The sequence below is a fragment of the Narcine bancroftii genome, chromosome 5 (genome assembly GCF_036971445.1).
Source record: "Narcine bancroftii isolate sNarBan1 chromosome 5, sNarBan1.hap1, whole genome shotgun sequence".
NCBI lineage: Eukaryota > Metazoa > Chordata > Chondrichthyes > Torpediniformes > Narcinidae > Narcine > Narcine bancroftii.
Genome location: NC_091473.1, coordinates 152,459,365 through 152,485,740, shown reverse-complemented (window position 1 = coordinate 152,485,740; position 26,376 = coordinate 152,459,365). Strand labels below are relative to the sequence as shown.

At 47.9% G+C, this 26,376-nt stretch overlaps 1 protein-coding gene across 1 annotated transcript in view; it reads left to right on the top strand.

Moving 5' to 3' along the window:
• The window catches only part of LOC138764078 (collagen alpha-1(XXIV) chain), a 410,285-nt gene that overhangs the window by 18,754 nt on the left and 365,155 nt on the right, over positions 1–26,376 (top strand). The window contains exon 2 of the mRNA XM_069939403.1: positions 12,277–12,341. Coding sequence (XP_069795504.1) covers positions 12,277–12,341 — 65 coding nt within the window. The remainder of the gene's footprint in view (positions 1–12,276; positions 12,342–26,376) is intronic.

Genomic DNA, 26,376 nt, shown 5'->3' with positions numbered 1-26,376 from the left:
AAGTTGAGTTTATTGTCATCTGACTGTACAACCTGATGAAACAGCGTTCTCCAGTCCTCGGTGCAAAACACACAGACATAACACACAAACAGACAGACAATGCATATACAGGACAAGTATCTCATCTATAGAAATAAATATTGTTTTGTTTAATATGAGCATCTCAATGGTCAGTTCCTTTGGTCGTTCACCATTCTCCCTGCCCATGGGAAGAACCTGTTCCTCAGCCTGGAGGTGCTGGCTCTGATCCTCTTGTATCTCTTCCCTGATGGGAGCAGGTTGAAAGATGCTCCCATCGGGAAAGGTGGGCCCAATCGAGATTTGTCCAAAGTAGCCACATCACATGGGACTGTGATCTCCAGACTCCCTGGTGACGCATCCTGAGAAACATCACTGCACTGAAGAGATCATCAACTCAGTGATAGCCTCTGGTCCACCGGATGCTTTGTAGGTCTTGCAGTGAATGTAGATATGGGGATAATAAACACAGGGGTGTAATGTAGTCATTGGCCAGACCACATGGATCATTGTGAGGAGTTTTGGGCTTCATGCATAAGGAAGAATGTGTTGGCATTGGGGTGGATACAGAGAAAGTTTACAAGGCCGATTCCCAGAGTGAAAGAGGGGTGCGGGAGAACAGAGGGATCTGGGAATTCAGATACATAATTCCCTGATAGTGGTGTCACAGGTGGACAGGGTTGTAAAGAGAGCTTTTGGCACATTGGCCTTCATAAATCACAGTATTAGGATGTTATGGTAAAGTTGTAGAAGAGATTGGTGTACAGTTTTGGTCACCAAACTTCAGGAAAGATATCAATAAGATAGAAAGAGTGCAGAGAAGATTTACTAGGATGTTGCCCAGACTTCAGGAACTGAGTTACAGGGAAAGGTTAAATAGGGTAGGACTTCATTCCCTGGAGCGTAGAAGAATGAGGGGAGATTTGATCGAGGTATTTAAAATTAAGATGGGTCGACAGAGTAAATGTAGATCAGCTCTTTCCACTGAAGGTGGGTGAGATACAAACCAGAGGACATAGGTTAAGGGCGAAAGGGGAAAAGTTTAGGGGGACCATGAAGGGGAACTTCTTCACACAGAGGGTGGTGGGAATGTGGAACGAGCTGCCAGCTGAAATGGTGAATGTGGGTTCAATTTAAACATTTAAGAAGAATTTGAACATGTCCATGGATTGGAGGGGAATGGAGGGCTGTGGTTTGGGTGCAGGTCAGTGGGAGTAGGCCAAAAAAATGGTTCAGCACAGATTAGAAAGGCCGAAGAGACATGTTTTTGTGTTGTAATGTTCTATGGTTATATTAAAGAGGTTTTCATTTGAGGAACATTTGACGGCTCTGGGACTGCACTCGCTGGAGTTTAGAACAATGAAAAAGAATCTCATTGAAACCTATCGAATACTGAAAGACCTGGATAGAGTGGACATGGAGAGAATGTTTCCTGTGGGACTGGGGGCACAGCCTCAGAATTTGAACACGTCCCTTTAGAACAGAAATAAGGAGACATTTCTGTACCTCGAGGGGTGCGAATCTGTGGAATATATTGCTGTGGATGTCTGTGGAGGCCAAGTCATGGGGATATTTATGTCAGAGGTTGATAGGTTCATCATCAGGGAAAGGAATCAAGGATGGGATTGAATAGGATTGCAAATCAGCAATGATGGATGGCGGGGCAGACTTGATGGGCTGAATGACCTGATCCCTCCCCTACATCTTGTGGTCTGTTTTCCCTTGGCCTGTGTGGTTTGGACAATGGTAGGGGCACGTGGCTGTGGGAGCTGTGTGTTATCCAGTTGAGAAAACAGCTGTTGTGGAGTGTGTTCCGTTCATCCTGTAATCAAGCATGACTCGTGTGCCCGATTTTGATGGATTACAGACAAATTGGAAACCCATCTGATTTTGGAGCACGTCCCCTCAGGGAATGGTGGTCATCATCACAGATGCACCAGCTGCTGGTAGCTGTCAGCAACCTGGAGCATCTTGCCCCATCCTCAGGCAATCCCTCACACTGACAGCTGTGGTTCTCTGCAGTGGAGCAGTGGCTGTGGAAAGGGGAAGTGGAGTTCAGATATTCACAGCAACAGCCAGGAGCAGATAGGAGACTCACAGAACCAGGAGAAGTGAGATGGTACAAATGGCCTTAGAACCATAGAACATTACAGCAAAGAAACAGGCCCATTCAGCCCTTCGAGTCTGTGCCAAACCATTTTTCTGCCTAGTTCCACTGACCCTGTTCATATCCCTCCATCCCCCTCCCATCCACGTACCTGGCCAAATTCTTCTCAAATGTTAAAATCGAGCCCACATTCACCACCTCAGCTGGCAGCATGTTCCTCACTCCCACCGATCTCTGTGTGAACAGGTTCCCCCTCAACCTTTCTCCTTTCACTCTTAACCCATGTCCTCTGGTTTGTATCTCACCCACCCAGCACCTATCAGCCTGAATACTCCTGGGATTGTCTGATCTCGGAAGCTAAGCTGGCTCAGGCCTGGTCAGTACTTGGAGGGGAGATGGCCGAGGAACACAGGGGCTGTAGGTTTCTGTAAGGGGTGCTGGAAAAAGTGGTGACTCTCTGTCTGCCTTACGGTAGACAAAAGTTAAAGAATTTCATGTATGTTACATTCTAAATGTAGTACTACACGACAATAATGGAACCTTTACCTTTACCCTCAGTGGAAAAAGCCACTGTTACAAACTAACATTTGTTTAGAACTAACAAAGGAACAGCAATGGAAAATTCACCAGACAATGATAAACTCAAAATAATAGTTTTTAATTAAACTATTAATAACATAACATTTCTTACTTATCCCTAAACGTAACTCTAAATTTAACCCCACTATGCGCAAATGTAAAATGTGTGAGAGTGTGTGTGAGACTGAGAGAGAGTGTGTGATTAAAGTCCCACTCTGAAAAGTCCCATTTTAAAAACTTCAGCATCATTTTAGTCTTACTTGAAGATCTTAAATTCTCAGATCAGAAATGATTATAAAGCACTTTTAAACATCATACCTTCAGGTCTCTTTACTCACAATTCTTTTGATGAGATGTCTTGAGAGATTATAATAGAAGTGACCATCTTTTGAGCCACCAATATACCTCCTGTGAAAAGGAGAATATAATTCCTGTCTTCCCGGGATCAAATCTTTTTACTGAAGATTTTGGAATCTATTTTCCACATGAAGAATCTTCCCTCTTTTCAAAGAGACAGCGAATGTGGCTATTTTATTCCACGATTAATTTACAAACCCAGACAAGGGTTAAACGAAGTGGCCACATGAAAATGGAACCAGTAGAAATCTGTCCAAAGAGGCAGCGAAGTGGCCTTCCTTATTTCAAAAAGCCACTGATTCTATGTTCCCCTTTCCCAGGAGTAACACTCAACAGCACATATTCTGGTTACTGTAATTCAACCCTGGCTTTCACCAGGTTCCAACCCCTGTGTCACAGGGTTTTGACTTCTGTACTCTCCAAACTGAACTCTGTCTCTCCTTTCTATAATATATTTCCAGCCCATTTCTCATATTACATGGTATGTGGCATAATTTCTGTCTTTGAAGCTCATGTTCTTTTGACATGAATGTGCTAAAAGCATTTAAGTCCCCTTCTGTCTCTGAGAAGTCTGCTTTCCTCAGAATGAAAATGGCCCTGTGTTTGTACAGGTGCTTCTGAACTAACACCTATTGTTTCCAATATCTCAAGAACCATCATAAATCCTTTTCATACTAACTTAAATCAGGATCCATTTCCATCTCACTGGCTTATGCCCTTCTATCTCAGAGAACCACCTGTGTGTAAAATGGTAATGTGTTGTCTTTGTGTCCCCTGTAACCAGCCAAGCTAACTTATTAACCCATATCTAGATAAAATATAGTTTTAACTTTAAACTTAAGGTTCATATTAACACAGATCTGTTACCTACATTTACTCTGTCTGTCCCCCTCATCATTTTAAATACCTTGATCAAATCTTCCCTCAATCTTCTACACTCCAGGGAATAAAGCCTTAACTTGTTTAACCTTTGTCTTATACACAATGAGCCGAATATGTCCAGGACCAGTGGCCACAAGTTCAAGTGTATTGTCACATGCATAGAACATACAGGGACAGTGTTGCTTGATGAGCAGACCAGGAGGCATCTTATACATAGTACAAGTTAAGAAACAAGACAAAAATGCAGAGTTACAGAGAGAGATCAAAGGGAATTTAAATTTAGACGGTAACAGGCCCTTCTGGCCCATGAGTCTGTGCCTGCCCAATTATATCCATTTAACCTACAACCTCCGGTACGTTATGAATGTAAAATCTATGAGCAAAATGTCAGCAGATGCCCAAATAAAATGGTGGGGAGAAGGATGTGAATGGAGAGGGAAGGGAGGGGGGTGGAGAGATGAGGGAAAGAAGACAAAGGGAAAGGGAAAGGAGGGAGAACAGAAAGCAGGTCAGTAGAAACTAGAGAAATCGATGTTGATGCCATCCAACTGGAGAGGGTCCAGACGGAAAATCAGGTAGTGTTCCTCCAATTTACGGGTGGTGTCCCTCTCTCCCCCCTACCGTGGCAGCAACCCCTCTCCCGCTGATCGTGGCCCCACCCTCCCCACTGCAACATCGATCTCTCTCCCATGGCAGCGACCTCACTCCCCCCATTTGTGGTCCCCCACTCTCCCCCTTGTGGCAGTGACCTCTCCCCCTCTATCCCTTCACGCCAGGCCTCGCGGCAGTGAGCAAGCGCTGATGTCACAGGAGTAATCGTGTCGGCCATTTTGCTGCTCAAGCTGCCTGTCCTGGGTCAGTTTAACTGGGGTCCCTGACCACCTCCAAGGTAGGGCAGGGACCTGGTAGACTTTGGACGTCGCTGACCAGGTCAGACCCTTTCAAGCTGCTTTGTGAGTGGGGTGTGTTAACCCCATTTTACAAGACAGCTTGAAAGCGCCTTCTGAGGCAGTCGGTGAAGGGGAAGTGGGGTGTGATGCCTGAGCTAGGTTCACAACTCTTTGCATTTTCTACCACCTTGGGCAGAGATCTCTGGAGACCAACAGTTTATTTGTGAATCACAGAGGGCATTAATATCCTGACTTTTCTGGCTTTTGTTAAACCCTCTCTTCTCCCTCACTCCCCCCCCCCCCTTCCCCGTCACCTTCCCCCAGCTCTGTCTCCCCTGTTTCCTTTCGTACACATGATAAATTCTCACCTCTCCCCTTATCATATCCAATTAACACCTTCTGTGGGTCTGGATTCCTCCCCCAGCCGGCACCATCTGAGATTTCCTGCGTCTGGCTCATTCCTTGAAGAAGGGCTCAGGCCTGAAATGTCAGCGATATATCTTTGTCTCCAATGGATGCTGAAAGACCGGCTGAGTTAGAACATAGAGCCCTTCAGTACAGCAATAGGCCTTTGGCCCACTATGTCTCTTCCGAGTATGATAACAACTTCAACTAAATCTCTGCTGCTTGCGGAGATTTTCTCCCTCTCCCTCTCTCTCTCTTCCGTGCATGCTCAAGAGACGGTCTAGAAGTCTCTTAAATGCTGCCACCGTGTCTGTTTCCACTGCTACCCCCAGGCACCCACCACTCTCAGTGTAAAATCTTCCCCTACACACCTTCTCTCACCGTAAACGCATGTCCGCCAGTCTGTGACGTTTTTCCCTTGGGGAATAGATTCTGTCCGCCCTATCTAGATCTCTCGTAGTTCTATAAATCTCCCTCCCTAGCCTCCGCCTCTGCAACCTCTGTCGATGGAAGTGCAGGGAGAATTAAAAACCTGGGATAGTATAAATGGGTCATTGGGGGCCGAATGACTTGTCAGCACTGTACAGCTTTGTGTCTGAGCGATCTTCAGATCAGAAACAAAAGATTTTTTTTGAAAACCTTTGTGGTACTAGTAAAAGTTCTGTGCTGGTTGCAATGATCGACAATCACTTGATTTAAATGTTCAACCAATTGAACCTCCCCACCTCTGCACCTCACTGATGTCACTGCCTTTTGCTGGAGTTTAAAGTTTTGCCCCTTTATTCACCCGAACAATATTTTAGAGGAACCTCCTCACACGGAGAGTGGTGGGAGTGTGGAACGAGCTGCCAGGTCAGACTGAGATAACAACAGGGTGCTGGTGAGAATCTCAGCAGGTCAAACAGTGTCATTTCTGTAGCAAAGGGAAAGATACAGAACCCACCTTTCGGGCTTGAGCCCTTTGACAAAGTATGAGAAAATTCCGGCAAGCGTCTGAACCAAAGAGTGGGGTGGGGTGGGGTGGCAAAGGCAGGAGATGATAGGTGGAGAAAGGAGGGAGGGGACAACAGCGATGAGGGGGGGTGGGTGGGAGAACTGGAAAGGCAGGAATGGGGGAGGGGCAAGAAAAGGCAGCAGGTTTAGTGGAAAACAATGAAGTCGATGTTCATGCCACCTGGCTGGAGGGGGCCCAGACGGAAAATAAGGTGCTGTTCATCCAATCTGTGGGACAGTACACCAGGCCATGGACAGACATGTGAGGGTGGGAGTGTGACCTGGAATTGAAATGGTTGGACACTGGGCGGTCTTTGTGGTTGCGAATAGAGCGGAGGTGCTGAGTGAAGTGATCTCCCAGTCTGTGACCGGTCTCTCCGATGGTCACGAAGGGAGCCCCGGATGCAGTAAATGGGTCCTCTGGATGTACAGGTGAAGTGTTGCTTCACTTGAAAGGTCTATTTGGGGCCCCGGACCGTGGTGAGGGAGGAGGTGTGGGCTCAAGTGTGCGACCTCCTGCGGGCACAGGGGGTGCGATGGGTGGGGAGGGATGAGTGGATGGGGGAATTGTGAGGGAGCGGTCTGTGCGGAAAGCCGAGAGAGGAGGAGGAGGGGTCCAACCACCTAGTCTGACTGCTGTCGGCTCAGTGCAGGCTTTAAATGGCCTGTAAATGGAGCCGACGGCCATTTTATTTTAAATTCTTGTGACCCAATATGCCGGTGCGTGTGATTGGCAGCAGCCATGAGAGGTGGAAGATTCCAGGGAAGCAGAGGACTGGGGCAGGGCACCAGAAAATGGGGAGAACGCCCTCACCCCCCATTTGAGAAGGAGAAGCAGAGGAGATGGCCCATGGGACGGTGACCATGGTGGCGGACCAGCCAGGGGCTCTGAGGCTGAAGAACACACAGTCAACGGGCTGTTGGTGACTTGAAGCAAAGAACCCAGGCAGGCCGTGGGCTGCTGGAGACGACGGTCGAGGGATTCACAGTGGGCTGCGGATTGTTGTAGACTGGCTCGAGACCAGCTGAAGGGATACCAGGTATCGGAACCGGGATGTGAGAGGGTACCGAGGGTGCTGAAGGGGTGCTGATCGTGGCGGAGGTTTGGATCTGGAGCTTGGGTTGTGGATGGTTTGGACTGGACTCTGTGTGTCTGCAGGGGCTCCTGGTGAATCCATGGACACTTGGTGACTCTGCGAGGACTCCCTTTTGCTTCTCTCGCTCTGACTGTAAACGGCGTATCAGGAAATTTCTGCTGATGTTGAATCTGTCTGGCTTACAGCAGACAAAAGTAGAATCTGTGTTATATTGCACTGTCTTTAAGACATGACAAAGGAATCTTGAATTCAAATGGCGGAACAGATTTGATGGGTCAAATGGCCTAATCTACTCCTAAGTCCTGTGGTGTTGTTAGTTTTGCTGCCATTGCTAGCTTAAAGTTTATTCGATCCTGGTGTTCCACGTGCTCGCTACAGAGTGGAACGTGTTTCTGTGACGTTGAAAGCGCATTGTTAAAGTCTGTTCCAAGTGCAATCATCGTGTCTGTTCTAATTGGAGGTCATTGCGATGACAAGCTGTGCCAACAATCTCCACATCTGCTCATTGGCTGGTGCCAAGAATCAATGATCCGAACTGGAGAAGGGGGCAGGGAAAACCTGCTTGATTGAGAGTTGAGCACTGGCCAATCAGTAGCGAGGGATCAGTTCACTATCCAATGGGCAGTGGAGGAGCTGGCTGTGAGGATGATGGGCATTTTGGCTGACCAGTGGCAGGACAGTAAGATGGGACTGGGGGGAGGCGAAATGATTGCCCCCAATCGTTCAGTTGCCTTGTTTGGACAGGAAGAGGATACTGAATAGGTGGTCCCACTCAAAGTGAACAAGATGTGGGTGTGGGCTAGGCTGCTGAGGTGGAACTGACAGGATCTCGGCAACTTATTTAAAATTTAGACATCCAGCACAGTAAAAGTCGCTCTGCTCCAGGAACCTGTGCCACCTTGTGAACCCTGGTGAGTTTTGAACGGTGGTTGGAAACCCACACGGAGAGAAGCTACAAACGCCTGACTAACGGTGCTGGAAGTGAACACGGGCTGGTGAAACCGTGATTTGATAACTCTTCTGGTAAATCCTGTTGCCCAAACACTTATCTGCTGATAAAACTTGGTTAGGCTGCATGGAATTCTGGGTGCCCCTTTACAGGAAGGATGTGGCGACTTTAGACAGGGTGCAGAGGAGGTTCACTGGGACGTTGTCTGGATGAGAGGGTGTAAGTTATGGGGAAAAGTTGGACCAAGTTGGGATGTTTTCTCTGGCGTGTTTGAGGCTGAGGGGAGACCTGAGGGGAGAGGTGCGTAGAATTATGAGGTGGACAGTCAGAACCTTTTCCTCTGGTTGGAGGTGATGATTAATAGAGCAGGTGTGGTTAAAGTGAGAGGGGTAAAGTTGAAAGGTGGTGTGTGTGTGCCAAGTTTTTCCACAGAGAGTGTTGGAGCCAGGGCTGGTGATGGAAGCAGATGCTAATGGTAATGTTCAAGAGGCTTCAAACTAGATGCCTCGAAATGCGGGGAAATAGAGGGACATTGGTAATGAGTGAAGAGGGTATCCTATTTCTATACAATGTAGGTGGCCCATTTCTGAGTAATCCAGTTCTCTTCCCATTGATATTCCCCCAAAACCCTTCTCTCTCTTCTCATTAAGTGACACAGTTGGTGACCGTGGTTCCAATCCCATGCTAACTGTAAGGAGTTTGTACGTTCTCCCTGTGTCTGCATAGGTTTTCCCCGGGGGGGGTGGGGGTGGCTCCAGTTTCCTCCCACTACTTGAAACATACCGCAGGTTGTAATTGGGCAGCATGGGTTTGTGGACCAAAAGGGCAAATTTAAATTTAAAATTAAAATTTTAATTTCTTTAATAATGCCCTCCTCAAACCCTTGCCATCTGCCCAAACATAGAACATAACAGCATTGTACAGGCTCTTCAACCCTCCTTGTTCTGCTGCCCTATACATATATATTAAAAAAAAGTACTAAACCCTCCATACCCTGTAACCCTCTATTTTCTTCCATCCATGTGCCTGTCTAAGAGACTTTTAAATGCCCCCAATATTCCAGTCTCAACCACCATCCCTGGCAAGGTGTTCCAGGCCCCACAACTCTGTATATTTTTTTTTAAAGTTGCCCCTGACTAAACCTCCCTTCACTTTGTACACACATCCTCTGGTGTTTGCTGATCCTGCCCTGGGAAACGGGCGCTGGCCGTCCACCCTATCTATGACTCTCATAATCTTGCAGACCTCCATTAAGTCTGCTCTCATCCTTCTACACTCCAAAGAGAAAAGTCCCAGCTCTGCCAACCTTGCCTCATAAGACTTGTTTTCCAATCCAGGCAACATCCTGATAAATCTCCTCTGCCCCCTCTTCTCTGTAGCTTCCACATCCTTCCCGTAATGAGGTGACCAGAACTGAACACAATTCTCTAAGTGTGGTCTCACCGGAGATTTGTAGAGTTGCACCACGGCCTCTCTACTCCTGAATTCAACCCATTAATGAAGTCCAACATCCCAAAGGCCTTCTTAACTATCCTATCAACCTGTATGGTGACTTTGAGGGATGTATGGATTTAAACCCCAAGATCCATCTGTTCATCCACACTCTTAAGTAACCGACCATTAACCCTGGACTCAACCTTCTGGTTTGTCCTTCCAAAATACATCACCTCACACTTATCCGGATTGAACTCCATCTGCCACTTTTCTGCCCATCTCTGCATCCTGTCTTAACCTTCCACAACCTTCAGCTCCATCCACAACTCCTCCAACCTTCGTATAATCCACAAACTTACTGATCCATCCTTCCGCCTCTTCATCCAGGTCATTTATAAAAATCACAAAGAGTAGGGGTTCCAAAGGTCACATTGCAGGTAATTTACAGCCGACAATTAACCCACCGACCCACACATCTGTGGGATGTGGGAGGAACTCAGAGCACTCCACGGTCACAAGGAGAACGTGTAAATTCCACACAAACAGTGCCATAGGTTGCAATCAAACCCAGGTCACTGGACTTGAGGTGTTGGTACTGAGCTTTTCTTTGAATATTGAAGGATCAACACCTTGAATTCAACTGCCTTTTGCTTCCCATTGATGTTGCGTGGCCTGCAGAGATTCTCCAGCACTTTTGTGTCCTCGTGGGTTTACCTGGGTTGGGTTTGGTAGAGCCTTCGGACAAGTGGTTGATTGTTGAGGACTGAGATGGGGTGAACATTCTCCACCCTGAACAACTAGGGTGTGTAGCTACACCAGGAGACACACCAAAGGGCACCTGGATTGGGATGGGAGGAGAAAGACCAATTTGACCAGACAGATTGGGTCCAGCGGCTGCCAGATTCAATTGTGCTCTAATCTTTTTTATTTTTAATTTATATTTTAGACATACAGCACGGTAACAGGCCATTCTGGTTCACGAGCCCATGCCGCCCAATTACACCCAATTAACCTACGGTATATTTTGAACGGTGGAAGGAAACCGGAACCCCTGGGGAAAACCCACGCCGACATTGGGAGAATGTACAAATTCTTTGCAGAGAGTGCGGGATTTGAACCATGGTCCCAGTCACTGGCCCTGTAACAGCGTTGCGCTAACCGCTCTGCTAACCGTGTAGCCCCGTTGCACAAAACTTTAGAATCTGAGCAAATTATAATTATTAACTGGAGTTTGAATCCAGCGCTGTCTTTAAGGAGTTTGTACAATCTGTTCTCCCTGTGTCTGCATTGGTTTTCCATGGGGGCTCTGGATTCCTCCCACCGTTCAAAAACATACCAGAGGTTATAGGTCACTTGGGTTGAAATTGGGTGGCACAAACTCGTGGGCCAGAATGGCCTGTTACTAAATTTAAATTTAAAATGAAATGTCATTAGAAATGGATTTAAATTTTACTCAGGACATTTCCTTGTTGGCAATTCTTGGGCCTTTATATAAATTAAAGACAGTTTGAGAATATGGGCACAATCCAGAAGGTTGTTTGGATTTCAGAGTCTCTCTCTTATTAGCCCAATTATATCCAATCATCTTTTCCAACTTTCTTTGCAAGACACAGCTTTTAATGAGTGGCACAGATTGGATATTAAGTGTTTTAAAGACCTTGTAATTGACAACAATTTTTCATCCTTTGATCAATTGGTTGTAAAATTTAATTGATCTAAAGTTCATTTTCTTAGATATTTACACATTAGGTATTTTGTTCAATCCTGGAATTCCTGAGGCGAATATTCTTGATAGATTTTTGAACTACAACCTTATAAAGGTTTAATCTCTTATTTATGACAAAGTGGCTAATTTAAGACAAGCCTTGTTAATTAAAATCAAGAACACCTGAAGCAAGATTCCAACCTTTTAATGTCCAACGAGGTGTGGAATGCTCTTCTTAAATGGATTAACTCGATGTCGTTTATGTGCACGGCATTGTCTGTTAAAATTTAAAGTGGTTCACAGAGCTCATATGTCTAAAGTGAAACGGTTTTGTTTTATCCATAGCTAAATCCTCGACGTTACAAATGTGAAACAGGTGATACCTCTTTAATTCACGTGTCCTGGACCCGCCTGAGCTTAGAAAACTTAGGAAGGAAGTTTTTCAAACTCTCTCTCTCAGTTATTTTTAAATTAGAATTGGAACCTAACCCTTTCATAGCTTTCTGGAATACTTCACGACGATGATGTTAGATTAACTTCAATTCAATGTCACGTTTTATCCTTTTCTTCGTTAACGGCCAGATGTGTAATTTTCATTAAATGGAAAAACTATATTTCACCTCCATGCACAACGGCTCAGGGATATTATGTCGTGTTTAAATTTGGAAAAGATTAGTGATGCTGTCAAATTCCAAACGATATGGGGCTTGTTTCTGGAATTTTGGCACAGTGCTGTCTCTCGCCAAGATTGTGCCACTTGAATTTTTTAAATGTCACCCTTCAACCTTGCTGAGAATCGATCTGTACTGCTTTGATAGAGGAGCTGTTGAGATCAACTAAATGGCTGTGTTTCTCTCTAGGAAGCCCCTCCTCTTCATGGTCACAATATGGCTGGTGCTTGGGGTTATCCCGGTCCACTCACAAGGTAAGGACTTGCTCTTATTTGTGGCATCTCCACAGTCAGAAAGTTACTGTGAAAGTTTTGTCATTGTTCATGTTGCCTTTGAAGTATTTTCAACTTCCTCGAACAATGTGACAAGGTTGTTTCCCATGATCGGGGAGCCTAGGACAGGAGGCCACAAATTCAAGATGAAAGGATGCCAATTTAAAACAGAAATGCAGAGAAATTTGTTTAACCAGAGGGTCGTGAGTCTGTGAAACTTGTCACAGGCGGCTATGGAAGCGAGATCGTTGGGTGTATTTAAGGCAGAGGTTGATAGATATTTGATTAGTCAGGGGAGCAGGACAGGGGAGTGGGGCTGAGTGAAAAGGATCAGCTCATGATTAAATGGCAGAGCAGCCCTGATGGGCCAATTGGCCTCCTTCTGCTCTTGTATCTTGTGAACCCATCTTTCCTGATTCAGTTCATCTCTCACCATCGCAGGGTGCACGTCTCTTATGCTGCACTGTGGACAGTACACAAAGCTTTACACTGCAATTAGGGACATAAAATGATTCAGTTCACAGGTAACATGAGGGGGAACTTCTTTACTCAGAGAGTGGTAGCCGTGTGGAATGAGCTTCCGGGAGAAATAGTGGCGGCGGAGTCAATTGTATTATTTAAGAAAAGGTTGGACAGGTCTATGGATGAGAAGAAGATGGAGGGTTATGGGCATTGTGCAGGGAGGTGGGACTAGAAAGGGGTGTTTGGTTCGGTGCGGACTAGAAGGGCCTAATGGCCTGTTTCCGTGCTGTAATTGTTATGTTATAAATGAGGGCTATAGGCAGAGTTTTGCCACTGAGAGGGGGAGTGTAGGGGAGGTCCATGGCAGGTCACAGTGACTGAAGTGTGGGAGCGAGGGTCCACAGGTGTCTGCGCATGGAGGTGGGGGTGGTCTGTACAATTCGTCAAGAGAAGTGAAGAGAGCAGGAATCAATGCAGCACTGTTACATGAGATCCTGGTGGGGCCCAAACTGGGAATTGTGAGAAAGTAATGGAATCCTTAAAGGGGACAGGATGTGAAGTGACATAGTTGAGGTAACTGTGGGAGTTGTAGAAGATATATGGAGACGGATAGAGCGAGGAAAAGGAGAGTGTTGCCAGAGATGGACCAAGAAAATTTGAGGTTGGGCTGAAAGTTGGCAGGAAAGTGGGCGTCAATGTAACGGAGGAAGAGTTGAGGGGCTTTGCCTGTGTAGGCTTTTGGCCAGCATGGATTGCTCCAAAGGCAAGCACAGCTGGGACCCATGGCTGCACATTGAATGAGAGAAAGTCAAAAGAGAAATTATTGAGAGTGAGAACAAATTCTGCCAACTGGAGGAGGGGAACTGGTTGGGTCTGTGAGAAAGAAGCGAGGCCTTTGGGATACAGGACGTCCATGGCGAAAATGAGGCGGTCGAGTTCAGGGAACTGGAAGATGTGGAAGTGATGGAGGGCATGCGAAGTTTTGCTGATGTAGGCGGGGAGGGACTGGACTGGGGGTGGTGGGGGAGAGTGGAGTCATCAGTTCACAGGGTCAGGAGCACTTGACAACTGGGTTTGAGGATATTGGGTGGGAGATGGAACTTGGCAGGGTGGGGTTGGGAAACCATGAGGTTGGAGGCGTGGGAGGGAAATGATTAGCGGTAATGAATTTAGAGATGGTGTGTCAAACAGTGGATTGATGTTTCTTGTTGAGGTCCTGTTAAGGAGTAAGTAGAAGGAGGTTGTGTTGGAGAGCAGTTGTCTGGTCTCAGCAAGGTATAAGTCAGTAGGCAAGACCACAACAACACCTTGTGTGTCTGCAGGCTTGATATTGAGGTTGGGATTAGTGCGGAGCGATTGGAGGGGGTGAGGTTAGAGTGGGTGATGGGTGTGGTGAAGTTGAGACTGTTGATGTCTTGGTGCCAGTTGGAAATATAAAGATCTGGAGCACGCAGAAGACCAGGATGAGGACTGTCAAACCAAGACCACCCGTAAAATGCAAGGACAACACCTTATGTTCATCTGGGCTCTCTCCAAACAGATGGTGTTGATTGACTTCTCTTTCTTCATTCCTCTGTCACCTTTCCTCCAAGTCTCCATCCCCTTCCCTCTCTATTCAGAACCACCCTCTTCCCCCAGCACTTCCCAGCTCTTTTCTCGTGTTCTCCCACCCCTATCCACCTCCGACCTCTTGCCTGAGGACTATGCTCTTCTCCCTGTTCCTCCCACCGTTTTATTCAGGTGCCTGCCTAGTTTTTACTCATACCCTGACGAAGGGCTCAGGCCCGAAACGTTGGTTATGTGCTTGATCTGTGCCTTAAAGAACACTGCGTGACCTGCTAAGATTCTCTACATAGTTTTTCTTTGTGACTTTTGTGTATTAAATGATGATTTATAATGCCTGCAGACTTACTGTTTTAACTCAATTAAACCCATTTCGCTGGAATGGTGGAGGCTGGGTTGGGGGGGGTGAATGTGACACAGGTGGACAGGATGAGGAGAAGCAGAGACAGGGCAGGAAGCTACGATGGGGAACTGAGGAAACAATTTATTCATCCAGGTGTTTGGAAGGTGGAACACACTCTCTGAGGGGCAGGTGGAGGCAGAGACGCTCACAATGTTTAACAGTAGGCCATTTCATGTCAGGCATCTGCCTGGAGGCCGACTACAAGAGTGGATCTAAAACTTAAAACTTACCTTCCAGACAGCAGCCCTAAAAGGCTGATCCAGTGTCACGTTCATATCGACTGGCGCCTCGTAGCGCCCTCCAGACCTGATGGGGGTGGGGTGACTGGTGCCGTAGTGCCACCTGTCATGAATATGTGGCAGACTCATAACCCCCACGCAGCTGGAAGCTGCATTTTGAGCCGCAGAGAGCGGCCTTGAAGGCAGAAGCAATCCGGTGAGGCTGTCACAGGCCGCACTGGCCGGCCCCCACTGCCTGACGGCTCCCAACTGCCGCCCCTGCCTTGAGGGGGTCATAGAGGGAGAAGGGTGAGTGGGGAGATGGGTTGCGGGCTGACGGCATCATCAGTCCTCCCCTAACCAGCCTCTTTCAGCGGCTGTACATTCAGGTCAGGTGACGGAGCACAGCGCTCCGCCGATTATCCTTCCCTGAAAAGAGTTGTAATTGGTGCCTCTGAGCCAGCCATGGCGCATTCAGAAAGGTACATCTTTAGCCGTAAGGGCGAAGAACCTCTGCCTTTTCCCTGCTTGGAATTGCCTCGTATTTACACTTGAATCTCCAAGCAGGGAAGGCTGGAGGCCAAGTGAAGGGAACTGGAGTTTGTGTAGGTGAGCAGTTAGTTAGCAGGTCGCTCCGGGCCCCGGGTTCATCGCCACCAGCCGCAGCCCGAGCGTGAAATCCAAACCCAGTGTAGGCCGGCGCTTCCTGCCTCTGCCTCGGCCTCAGTAAACGTCACCCGGAGGGTCCAGCTCCCCGGCCGCTCGGCTCCTTCGTTCTTCTCTCGTTCGATGCTCCCCGGAGGACACGCTCGTGGGGGCGGTTCGGAACACGCGGGCCGGCCTGCGGCTCTTGCACCCTGCACTCGGAGCCCTAGCTGGTCAGCGGGCCCCCACCAAACATGGACAGGCTGGGCCAGGGGCGAGCCCCAAGTCTGCGCCCCACCAGAGCAGCCTTGCCTGGGGAACCTCTGGGGTGTTTGGCAAGTTGTGGGAAAGGTTGTGGTCCTGTGTGTTCCTGCCCACTCGACCCTGCGTGGTACAGCCAGGCGTGGAAGTAATCGAGCCGCCTGTCCGGGGGCTCCAGCGTCCAGCAGGAGGGGCAGAAGAAAGCTTGCCTGAACCGCCAGCACTCGGCTGCGGCAGGAGTAAACACACGCAGGGCGATTCCAGGGCGCACCACTCCATAACTGTGGACAGCGGTCATAGATCTCCAGGTATGGTTCGACCTAAAAGGGGAGGCAGGCCTCTTCAGCCCGGTTAAGCAACCTGCATAGGAGAAGAACACTCCGATATAAAACCTACGACCCAAGGACCTCGCTGCCACGTCCCAGCTTGCTTGGCCATGGCACATGAACCATGGGTGTAAAGGGTGGGGCCAGTACTGCGCGCACTGCACTCCACCTAAAAGCTCCTTTGCGCAGGCCCGATGACATGTCCACGTCCTCCCCGTCAAAAGATGCACACAAACTCAAGCTAGCATGCTGGAACATCAGAACCATGCTAGACAAGGCTGACAGACACCGACCTGAACGTCGGTCTGCCCTCATCGCACATGAACTCCTCAGACTCGACATCGACATAGCCGCTCTCAGCGATGTCCGCCTTGCAGATGTAGGCAGCCTCCAAGAACACGGCGTGGGCTACACACTCTACTGGTCTGGCAAGCCTCAGGCTGAACGACACATATCTGGTGTTGACTTCATGGTCAAGAACTCCATTGCCTCCAAACTCGAAAACCTCCCGACAGGCCACTCGGACCCAATCATGTCCATGCGACTCCCCCTTCAAAATAAGCGTTGCATCACCCCCATCAGTGTCTATGCTCCAACCCTCCAGGCGGAACCAGCAGAAAAGGACAAGTTCTACACTGATCTGCGCAACCTCATTCAACGCACCCCTACAGCTGACAAGGTTGTCATCCTTGGCGACTTCAACGCTCGCTTCGGCAAAGACTCAGAAACCTGGCCAGGAATCCTGGGCAAGCATGGTGTCGGCAAGTGCAAGGACAACGGGCGCCTCCTGTTGGAGCTCTGCGCAGAACAGCAGCTTGTCATTACTAACACCCTTTTCCAGCAGAGAGACAGCCTGAAGACTACCTGGATGCATCCCCGATCCAAACACTGGCACCTCCTGGACTACGTTCTGGTGCGAGGAAGAGACAAACGAGATGTACTCCACACCAGGGTCATCCCCAGCGCGGAATGCCACACTGACCACCGGCTGGTTCGCTGCAAGCTCAACCTTCACTTCAAGCCAAAGTTCAAGAACAGTGGAGCCCCCAGAAAGAGGTTCAGTGTTGGAAACCTGCAGTCAGGCGAAGTGACAGGAAACTTCCAGACAAACCTCCAAGCAAAGCTCGAGGATGCAATCCGCCTCACGGACACATCTCCTGAAACCCTCTGGGATCAGCTGAAAACGGCCATACTGCAATCCACTGAAGAGGTACTGGGCTTCTCCTCCGGGAAAAACGAGGACTGGTTCGACGAAAACAACCAGGAAATCCAGGAGCTGCTGGCAAAGAAGCGAGCTGCCCACCAGGCTCACCTTGCAAAGCCGTCCAGGCCAGAGAAAAAACGAGCCTTCCATCGCGCATGCAGCCACCTTCAGCGCAAACTCCGGGAGATCCAAAATGAGTGGTGGGCTAGCCTCGCCAAACGAACCCAGCTCAGCGCGGACATTGGCGACTTCAGGGGTTTTTACGAGGCTCTAAAGGCTGTGTACGGCCCCTCACCCCAAGTCCAAAGCCCTCTGTGCAGCTCAGATGGCGGTCCTCCTCAGCGACAAGATCTCCATCCTTAATCGATGGTCAGAACACTTCCAATCTCTTTTCAGTGCCAACCGCTCAGTCCAAGAATCCGCCCTGCTCCAGCTCCCTCAACAGCCCTTGAGTCTAGAGCTGGTTGAGGTCCTCACCCGGGAAGAGACATATAAGGCAATCGAACAACTGAAAAGTGGCAAAGCAGCAGGTATGGATGGAATCCCCCAGAGGTCTGGAAGGCTGGCGGCAAAACTCTGCATGCCAAACTGCATGAGTTTTTCAAGCTCTGCTGGGACCAAGGAAAGCTGCCTCAGGACCTTCGTGATGCCATCATCATCACCCTGTACAAAAACAAAGGCGAGAAATCAGACTGCTCAAACTACAGGGGAATCACGCTGCTCTCCATTGCAGGCAAAATCTTCACTAGGATTCTCCTTAATAGACTAATACCTAGTGTCGCCAAAAATGTCCTCCCAGAATCAGAGTGTGGCTTTTGCGCAAACAGAGGAACTACTGACATGGTCTTTGCCCTCAGTCAGCTCCAAGAAAAGTGCAGAGAACAAAACAAAAGACTCTACATCACCTTTGTTGACTCACCAAAGCCTTTGACACCGTGAGCAGGAAAGGGCTTTGGCAAATACTAGAGCGCATCGGATGCCCCCCAAAGTTCCTCAACATGGTTATCCAACTGCACGAAAACCAACAAGATACAGAAATTAGCTCTCCAAACCCTTCTCCATTGACAACGGCGTGAAGCAAGGCTGCGTCCTCTTGCACCAACCCTCTTTACTATCTTCTTCAGCATGATGCTGAACCAGGCCATGAAAGACCTCAACAATGAAGATGCTGTTTACATCCGGTACCGCACAGATGGCAATCTCTTCAATCTGAGGCGCCTGCAAGCTCACACCAAGACACAAGAGCAACTTGTCCGTGAACTACTCTTTGCAGGCGATGCCCCTTTAGTTGCCCATTCAGAGCCAGCTCTCCAGCGCATGACGTCCTGTTTTGCGGAAACTGCCAAAATGTTTGGCCTGGAAGTCAGCCTGAAGAAAACTGAGGTCCTCCATCAGCCAGCTCACCACCATGGCTACCAGCCCGCACATCTCCTTCGGGCGCACAGAACTCAAAACGGTCAACCAGTTTACCAACTTCGGCTGCACCATTTCATCTGATGCAAGGATTGACAAAGAGATAGACAACAGACTCGCCAAGGCAAATAGCGCCTTTGGAAGACTACACAAAAGAGTCTGGAAAAAAACCACCTGAAGAAATACACAAAGATCAGCGTGTACAGAGCCGTTGTCATACTCACGCTCCTGTTTGGCTCCGAATCATGGGTCCTCGACCGGCACCACCTATAGCTCCTAGAACGTTTCCATCAGCGCTGTCTCCTCTCCATCCTCAACATTCATTGGAATGACTTCATCACCAACATCGAAGTACTCGAGTTGGCAGAGTCCGCAAGCATCGAATCCACGCTGCTGAAGACCTAACTGCGCTGGGTGGGTCACATCTCCAGAATGGAGGACCTTCGCCTTCCCAAGATCGTGTTATATGGCGAGCTCTCCACTGGCCACCGAGACAGAGGTGCACCAAAGAAGAGGTACAAGGACTGCTTAAAGAAATCTCTTGGTGCCTGCCACATTGACCACCGCCAGTGGGCTGATATCGCCTCCAACTGTGCATCTTGGCGCCTCACAGTTCGGCAGGCAGCAACCTCCTTTGAAGAAGACCGCAGAGCCCACCTCACTGACAAAAGACAGGAAAAACCCAACACCCAACCCCAACCAACCAATTTTCCCTTGCATCCGCTGCAACCGTGTCTGCCTGTCCCGCATCGGACTTGTCAGTCACCAACAAGCCTGCAGCAGACGTGGACATACCCCTCCATAAATCTTCATCCGCGAAGCCAAGTCAAAGAGAGAGAGTTAGCAGGTACTTGGTGGCCCAAAGGTCCTATTTATGCAATTTGTGATGTTTATAAATGACCTGGATGAAGAGGCTGAAGGATGGGTCAGTAAGTTTGTGGATGGAGCTGAAGGTTGGAGGAGTTGTGGATGGATCTGAAGGTTGTCATAGGTTACAAAGGAAATTTATTTTAGACATACAGCACAGTAACAGGCCATTTATAAAGGTGGGAGGAAACCGGAGCCCCCAGACACAGACACGGGGGGTTGGTGGGGGGAATGTACAAACTCCTTACAGTCAGCACCGGATTAGATCCTGGGTAGCTGGCACTGTAACAGCGTTGTACTAACCGCTACGCTAACTTTGCCAGAAGCCTTAGTACAGGGTTAATGGTTGGATACTTAAAATGGTAGAGGAACAGAGGGACCTTGGGGTCCAAATCCATACCCCTCAAGGTCACTGCACTTTCTTGTTAGAAACGGTTGTTAAGAAGGCCTATGGGATGCTGGGCTTCATTAATGGGTTGAGTTCAGGAGTAGAGAGGCCGTGGTGCAACTCTACAAATCTCCGGTGAGACCACACGTAGAGAATTGTGTTCAGTTCTGGTCCCCTCATTACGGGAAGGATGTGGAAGCTGTGGAGAGGGGGCAGAGGAGATTTACCAGGAAGTTGCCTGGATTGGGAAACGAGTCTCATGAGGCAAGGTTGGCAGAGCTGGGCTTTTCTCTTTGGAGTGTAGAAGGATGAGAGGACTGCAAGATTCTGAGAGACGTAGATAGGGTGAACGGCCAGCACCTGTTTCCCTGGGAAGAATCAGTAAACATCAGAAGACGTGTACAATGTGAAGGGAGGGAAGTTCAGGGGAGAAGTCGGTGGTATTTTTTTTTTTAAGAGTTGTGGGTGTTTGGGATGCCTTGCATAGTGGTGGAGACTGAAACGTTGGGGGCATTTAAAAGACCCTTAGACACATGGATAGAAAAAAAATAGAGGGTTATGGAGTAGGGAGGGTTTAGTACTTGGTAGGAATATATGGGTCAATACATCGAGGGCTGAAGGGTCTGTATTGTGTTCTATATATTCTATGTTCTATTTTTCTACACCTGCATGCCACAGTGGGATAATTTGAAAATAGGATCCAGTGAAAGACGAGTTGTGCAGCATGGAATAGGCCCAACGCGTCCACGCTGACCAAGTGGCCATCCTGGGTTAGTCCCAATGGCACTCTTGTGTTCCGGCAACTCCCTTGGTCCAGCACATTTTGAATCTGCTGCCGTTAGTACAAACCCCTTGCAGACAGTGTGTAACTCGAACCCCAGTCCCATTTGCTGGCACTGTAAAGGTTGAATCTGCCGTGATCAGGACCAGTGTTTAAGTCCCGCGCTGTCTGTAAGTAGCTTGTACTAACGTCCTGATTGCTGGCGCTGCAAAGAGGCTGCGTTAACCGCTAGGCTAACTGTGCCACCCCACAGTATTATTTTCTGTTTTAAGCTTTGTTCTACCATTGCCATGTTTACATAGTGGGGTTCCCTTAGGGGTCGATTACTGTTTTCTGGCATTTCATGTGGTCCAGCAATGGCCAGGTCCCTACGTCACCTGTATATTACATAGCCCTGTCCGCATCAGTGACAGAGCTCCCAGTGGCCAACCATTTCATTTCTGTGACCCACTCCCAGTCTCACATGTCTGTCCATGACCTCACGTACGATCCTATAAATTGGAGGAACAACACCAGATTTTCCATCTGGGCACTCTCCAGTCAGATGGCAATAACATCGACTTTGCCAGTTTCTGCTGACCTGCTCTCCCTTCCCCCCCCCCTCTCCTCCCTCCCCCCTGTCAGCTCTCCACCCCCTTCCCTCTCCATTCACAGGACTCCTCCCCCTGCTTGTCCCCTCCTTCCCCTTATTACCCCCTGCGTTTGTGACCCTTCTCCTCTCCCCTTTTGTTCGGATGCCTGCCGACATTTTTCTGGACCTTGATGAGGGGCTCTAGCCCAAAACATTGGTTCTGTAACTTTATCTTTGCTACATGAAGGACCCTGTTTGACCTGCCGAGTCTCTCCAGCCTGGTGTTTATGCCTGCCCATAAATCTGCTCAATATCTGTTGATCACAGTAATTGTGCCTACTTCTGCGAGATGGTTTACTGACGCAGTCTCCTCCAAAGCAGCTGGGAAAACAGGGTGTAAAGATAGCAGACGCACAGAGCCAAGGCCACTCAGCCCATTGTTTTGTGTACTGGCCCCACACTAATTGATCTTTCGATTCATTGTAACTGCACTCTGTAAACTGCGTTGTTTGCACAGATGCGTGAATGTTCGAGATAACCTCAAATTTTGTTGTCGGAAGGGGTCTTGGCAGGAGGAAGCCCTGGACCTGTTCCTGTTTAAATTTAGACATACAGCACGGTAATAGGGCCTTTCTGCCCACAAGCCCGTGCCACCCAATTAACCTACAACCCCCAGTACATTTTGAATGTTGGGAGTAATCCGGAGCCCCAGGGGAAAACCAACGCAGATATTATGGGGGGGGGGGTAGTAGGGGGATCTACAAACTCTTTACGGACAGTGTGGGATACGAATGGCACTGTAACTGTGTTGCGCTAACTGTGCCGCCTCCGTTAGTCTGCTCGCAGAAGAACCCTTCTCACTGCATTGTATTTTGTACAAATAAACAAAATGGGATAAACCCATGTCGACACAAGCAGGCAAGAGGGTGGGATCCTATGGCCACCAGGTCCCTTACAACCTGCCACGCAGGCTCTGCAGTGTAATGACCGCTCCTCACTTGCACGCCTTCAAGCAGCACCCTGTCCACACTCTGACCCCTCTTTCCCTTCACCACTGTTGCTCATTGACATCTGTGTGATCATGAAATAGTATGGCAGAGGAACAGCCCCTTTGGCCCACCATGTCTGTGCTGGCCATGATGTTAATCTAACGAATGCAGTGTGCCTGTCCTCAGCCTGCCTCACACCACTTCCTGTCTGTCCACCTCCCCTGGCTGCCCCCTCTAGGCACCCACCACTTGCAGTTAAAATGACTCTGGCCACACATCCCACACATTTCCCAGGATGGAGATGTCAGGGTGACAATTCCCGAGGCAAGCCCCCTTTCTGCAGAGCTGGTTGATCCAGTCCTTCTGCAGTGGGAAAGGTGCCCTCCTGGTGAGGGTGACCGTGAAGTCCACTCGTTTTGCCAGGTTACCTTGCCATCGCCTCCCAAACCAGTCACCTCTATCCCCAAGGCAGTGGGTGTTGTGCAGCTTCTCCATAACCACCAGCTTCCCCTCCACCCTCACTGTTCCCTGTCACTGGGCTGGGTCTACAGCCCCTCTCTACCAGCACCATGGGGGCTCCTTCAACCCCACCTTTCCAAGGGTCAAACTGGAATGGACAATAAATGAACAGCTTTTTTTTGTAATTCTTTATTTATCGCACTAACCATATCGACCAATATATTTACAGATGCATCTCTTTAAATATTCACAGTGACATTTTCTCTTTTTCCCCCATCCCTCCCTCCCCCTCCAAAAACAGTAAATATTGAACATATAAAATACAATAAAACAATATCTTTATACAAAAGGAATAGAAACAAAAAGGACGTATCATCTACTTATTCACATTAAATCTGATCGTGTTTATCTTATCATTTTAGGTGGTGGTGGTCCAAGGCCTGCTCTTTCTGTTATGTTCCATAGATGGTTCCCAGGTTTTGTCAAACATTGTAACTTTGTCTTTTAAATTATATGTGATTTTGTTTTTCCCAATGGGATACACTTAAACTTGGTTATATATTCCATTAATGTTTATAGTCATATAGTCCAACGTGGCCATCTTATATCTTTATTTTCACTCTTTCCCGCCTCTTCACCACCTCCATCCCCTTTTTTCCATGACTCTTTTTTAAGTTTTCCTTTTTAATCTCAGTATATGACAACGCGCTTAAGACATGAAATACCCCAACTATCCCCACAAGCAATAACCCTTTAACCCCAAATGAACCTCCCCTCCTTGGATTGCCCCTTGTCCCTTGACAGCAACCACAACTCCCCTTTCCATTCAGTTTGTGAACTTACTCGCAAGCGTCAACTGATTTCGCAGTGACCATTATTCTCCCCCCCCAGCCCCCCCAGAGAACACTATTTTCCTATACACATAACAAAGCTTTCTCTCTCTCTCTCTTTTTTCCCCTTCTCTTATCCATCTTTAAATCTTTATATATTATCTTTACTTTATATTTTTGTATATTTTCTTGCCAGTCTTCCTTCTTGTCGCTCCTCTTCTCCTGTCCTGCAAATGATCAGCAAATTCTTGGGCTTTCTTTGGGTCCGAGAGCAGTCTATTCCGTTCACCAGGAATAAATACTTTGAGTACTGCTGGATGTCTTCATATAAAGTTATACCCTTTCTTCCATAAGATTGTTTTCACCGTGTTGAATTTCTTCCTCTTTAAAAGTTCGAAGCTTATGACCAGGAAAAAAAAATATTTTTTGTCCCTTATGTTCCAATGGCTTATTGTCTTCTCTAACCTTCTTTCTTTCCTGCTCCAGTATGTTCTCTCTTGTCGTCTATCTTAGAAATGTTACCAATTTGGATCTCGGTTTTTGATGTGATGGCGGTTCCAGTACTAGCGTTCCATGTGCCCTTTCGATTTCTATTTCTTCATGTGAATCTGTCGTTCCCAGCACCTTCGGGATCCATCCTTTTATAGATTCCTTCATATCTGACCCTTCTTTCCCTCCTTTCAGACCCACTATTTTTATGTTGTTTCGCCTACTGTAGTTTTCCAATACGTCAATTTTTGTGACTAAATCTTGTGTCTCTTTAATTTTTTTTCGCTTTCTTCCAACTTCCCTCTTAAATAATTTATCTCCATTTCTCGTTCCTCCACATTTTCTACTCTTTTCCCAATTTCAGTCATGACCAACTCTAAGCTTTTCATTCTGTCTTCAGCTCTTTTCATTTTTCTTTTGATTGAACTAAATTCTAATGGATAGCCATTCTTTTAAAGACCTCACGTTCTTTGAAAAAGGCTTTATCTAAACTTTGTCCTTCTATTTTACCTTCTTTCCTTTGAAATTCTTCTTCCTCCTCTTCTTCTGTGTCTGTATCCATGTCTGTGTCGTCTTCATCTCTTCTCTGTATCTGTGTATCTTCATCCTTCTCTGTATCATTGCTGGGCCTCCAGCTGCTGTGTCTCCTGTTGTTGGCCCCCACCCCGCTGCAGGTCGACCCACCGCTGGGCCCCCCCGCTGCAGGTCGACCCACCGCTGGGCCCCCCCGCTGCAGGTCGACCCACCGCCGCCCCCCCCCCTGCTGCAGGTCGACCCACCGCCGGGCCGCCCCCCCCGCTGCAGGTCGACCCACCGCTGATCGCCCCATTGCCGCTTACACTCTTCCAGCCCTTTATTCTCTTTCTCACCACTCTTCTTTCTTGCTTGCTTGCCCCAGCCGACCGTCCCGATACTGGGCGTCTCTTAGCTGACCGCTCCACAGCTGGCCGCTCCTCAGCTGAGTCCCCCTCCCGCCGGCGTTAACCTTTTCTTTTATTTGTGCACTGTGTATGCGGAACTCTTCGCGCAGGCGTAGTTGAACACCTCTTCTTGGCTCTGAGAGCCATTTTTGAAGTCCGCTAGTCCGGAGGACACCACTCCTCTGGGGACTCACCATTTAATTTGCATATAGATTGGACTAGCCAAATTGGTAAAAATACAGAGGAGGAGGAATTCCTTGAATGTTTACGGGACGGTTATCTAGACCAATATGTCGAGGAACCAACTCGGGAGCAGGCCATTTTAGATTGGGTATTATGCAATGATAAGGGGCTAATCAACAATCTTGTTGTGCGAGGCCCTTTGGGTAGGAGCGATCACAATATGATCGAATTCTCACTCGACATGGAGAGTGATGAAATTAAAACCGAGACTAAGGTCCTGAATTTAAATAAAGAGAATTATGATGGTATGAGACGGGAGTTGAGTAAGATTGATTTGGTGGTTTATGGGGGAGTTGACTGTGGATAGACAATGGAAAGCATTCACAGATCTAATGGAGAAATTGCAAAAATCGTTTATACCGGATTGGCATAAAAATAAACCAAAAAAGGTGACTCAACCGTGGATAACAAGGGAAATTAGAGACAGTATTAGGTCCAAAGAGAGAGCATATCAATTGGCCAAAAAAAGTATCACAACCGAAGACTGGGAGCAGTTCAAGATGCACCAAAGGAGGACAAAGGGATTAATCAAGAGAGCAAAAATAAATTACGAAAGTAAGCTTGCGGCAAATATAAAAACCGACTGCAAAAGCTTTTATAAATATGTCAAGAGGAAAAGATTGGTGAAATCCAGAGTAGGTCCTTTGCAGTCGGAATCAGGGGAATATATAATGGGGAATAAGGAAATGGCAGACCAATTAAATTTTTACTTTAGTTCGGTTTTTACAAGAGAGGATACAAATAACCTCCCAAGGATGTTGGGAAACATAGAGACTAATGCAAGGGAGGAACTGAAAGAAATCAGTATCTCTAAGGACATGGTCTTGGGGAAATTGATGGGATTGAAGGCAGATAAATCCCAAGGGCCTGATAATCTACATCCTAGGGTACTCAAGGAAGTGGCCATTCAGATAGCAGATGCTTTAAGAATTATTTTCCAGAACTCGATAGACTCAGGATCAGTACCCATGGATTGGAGGGTAGC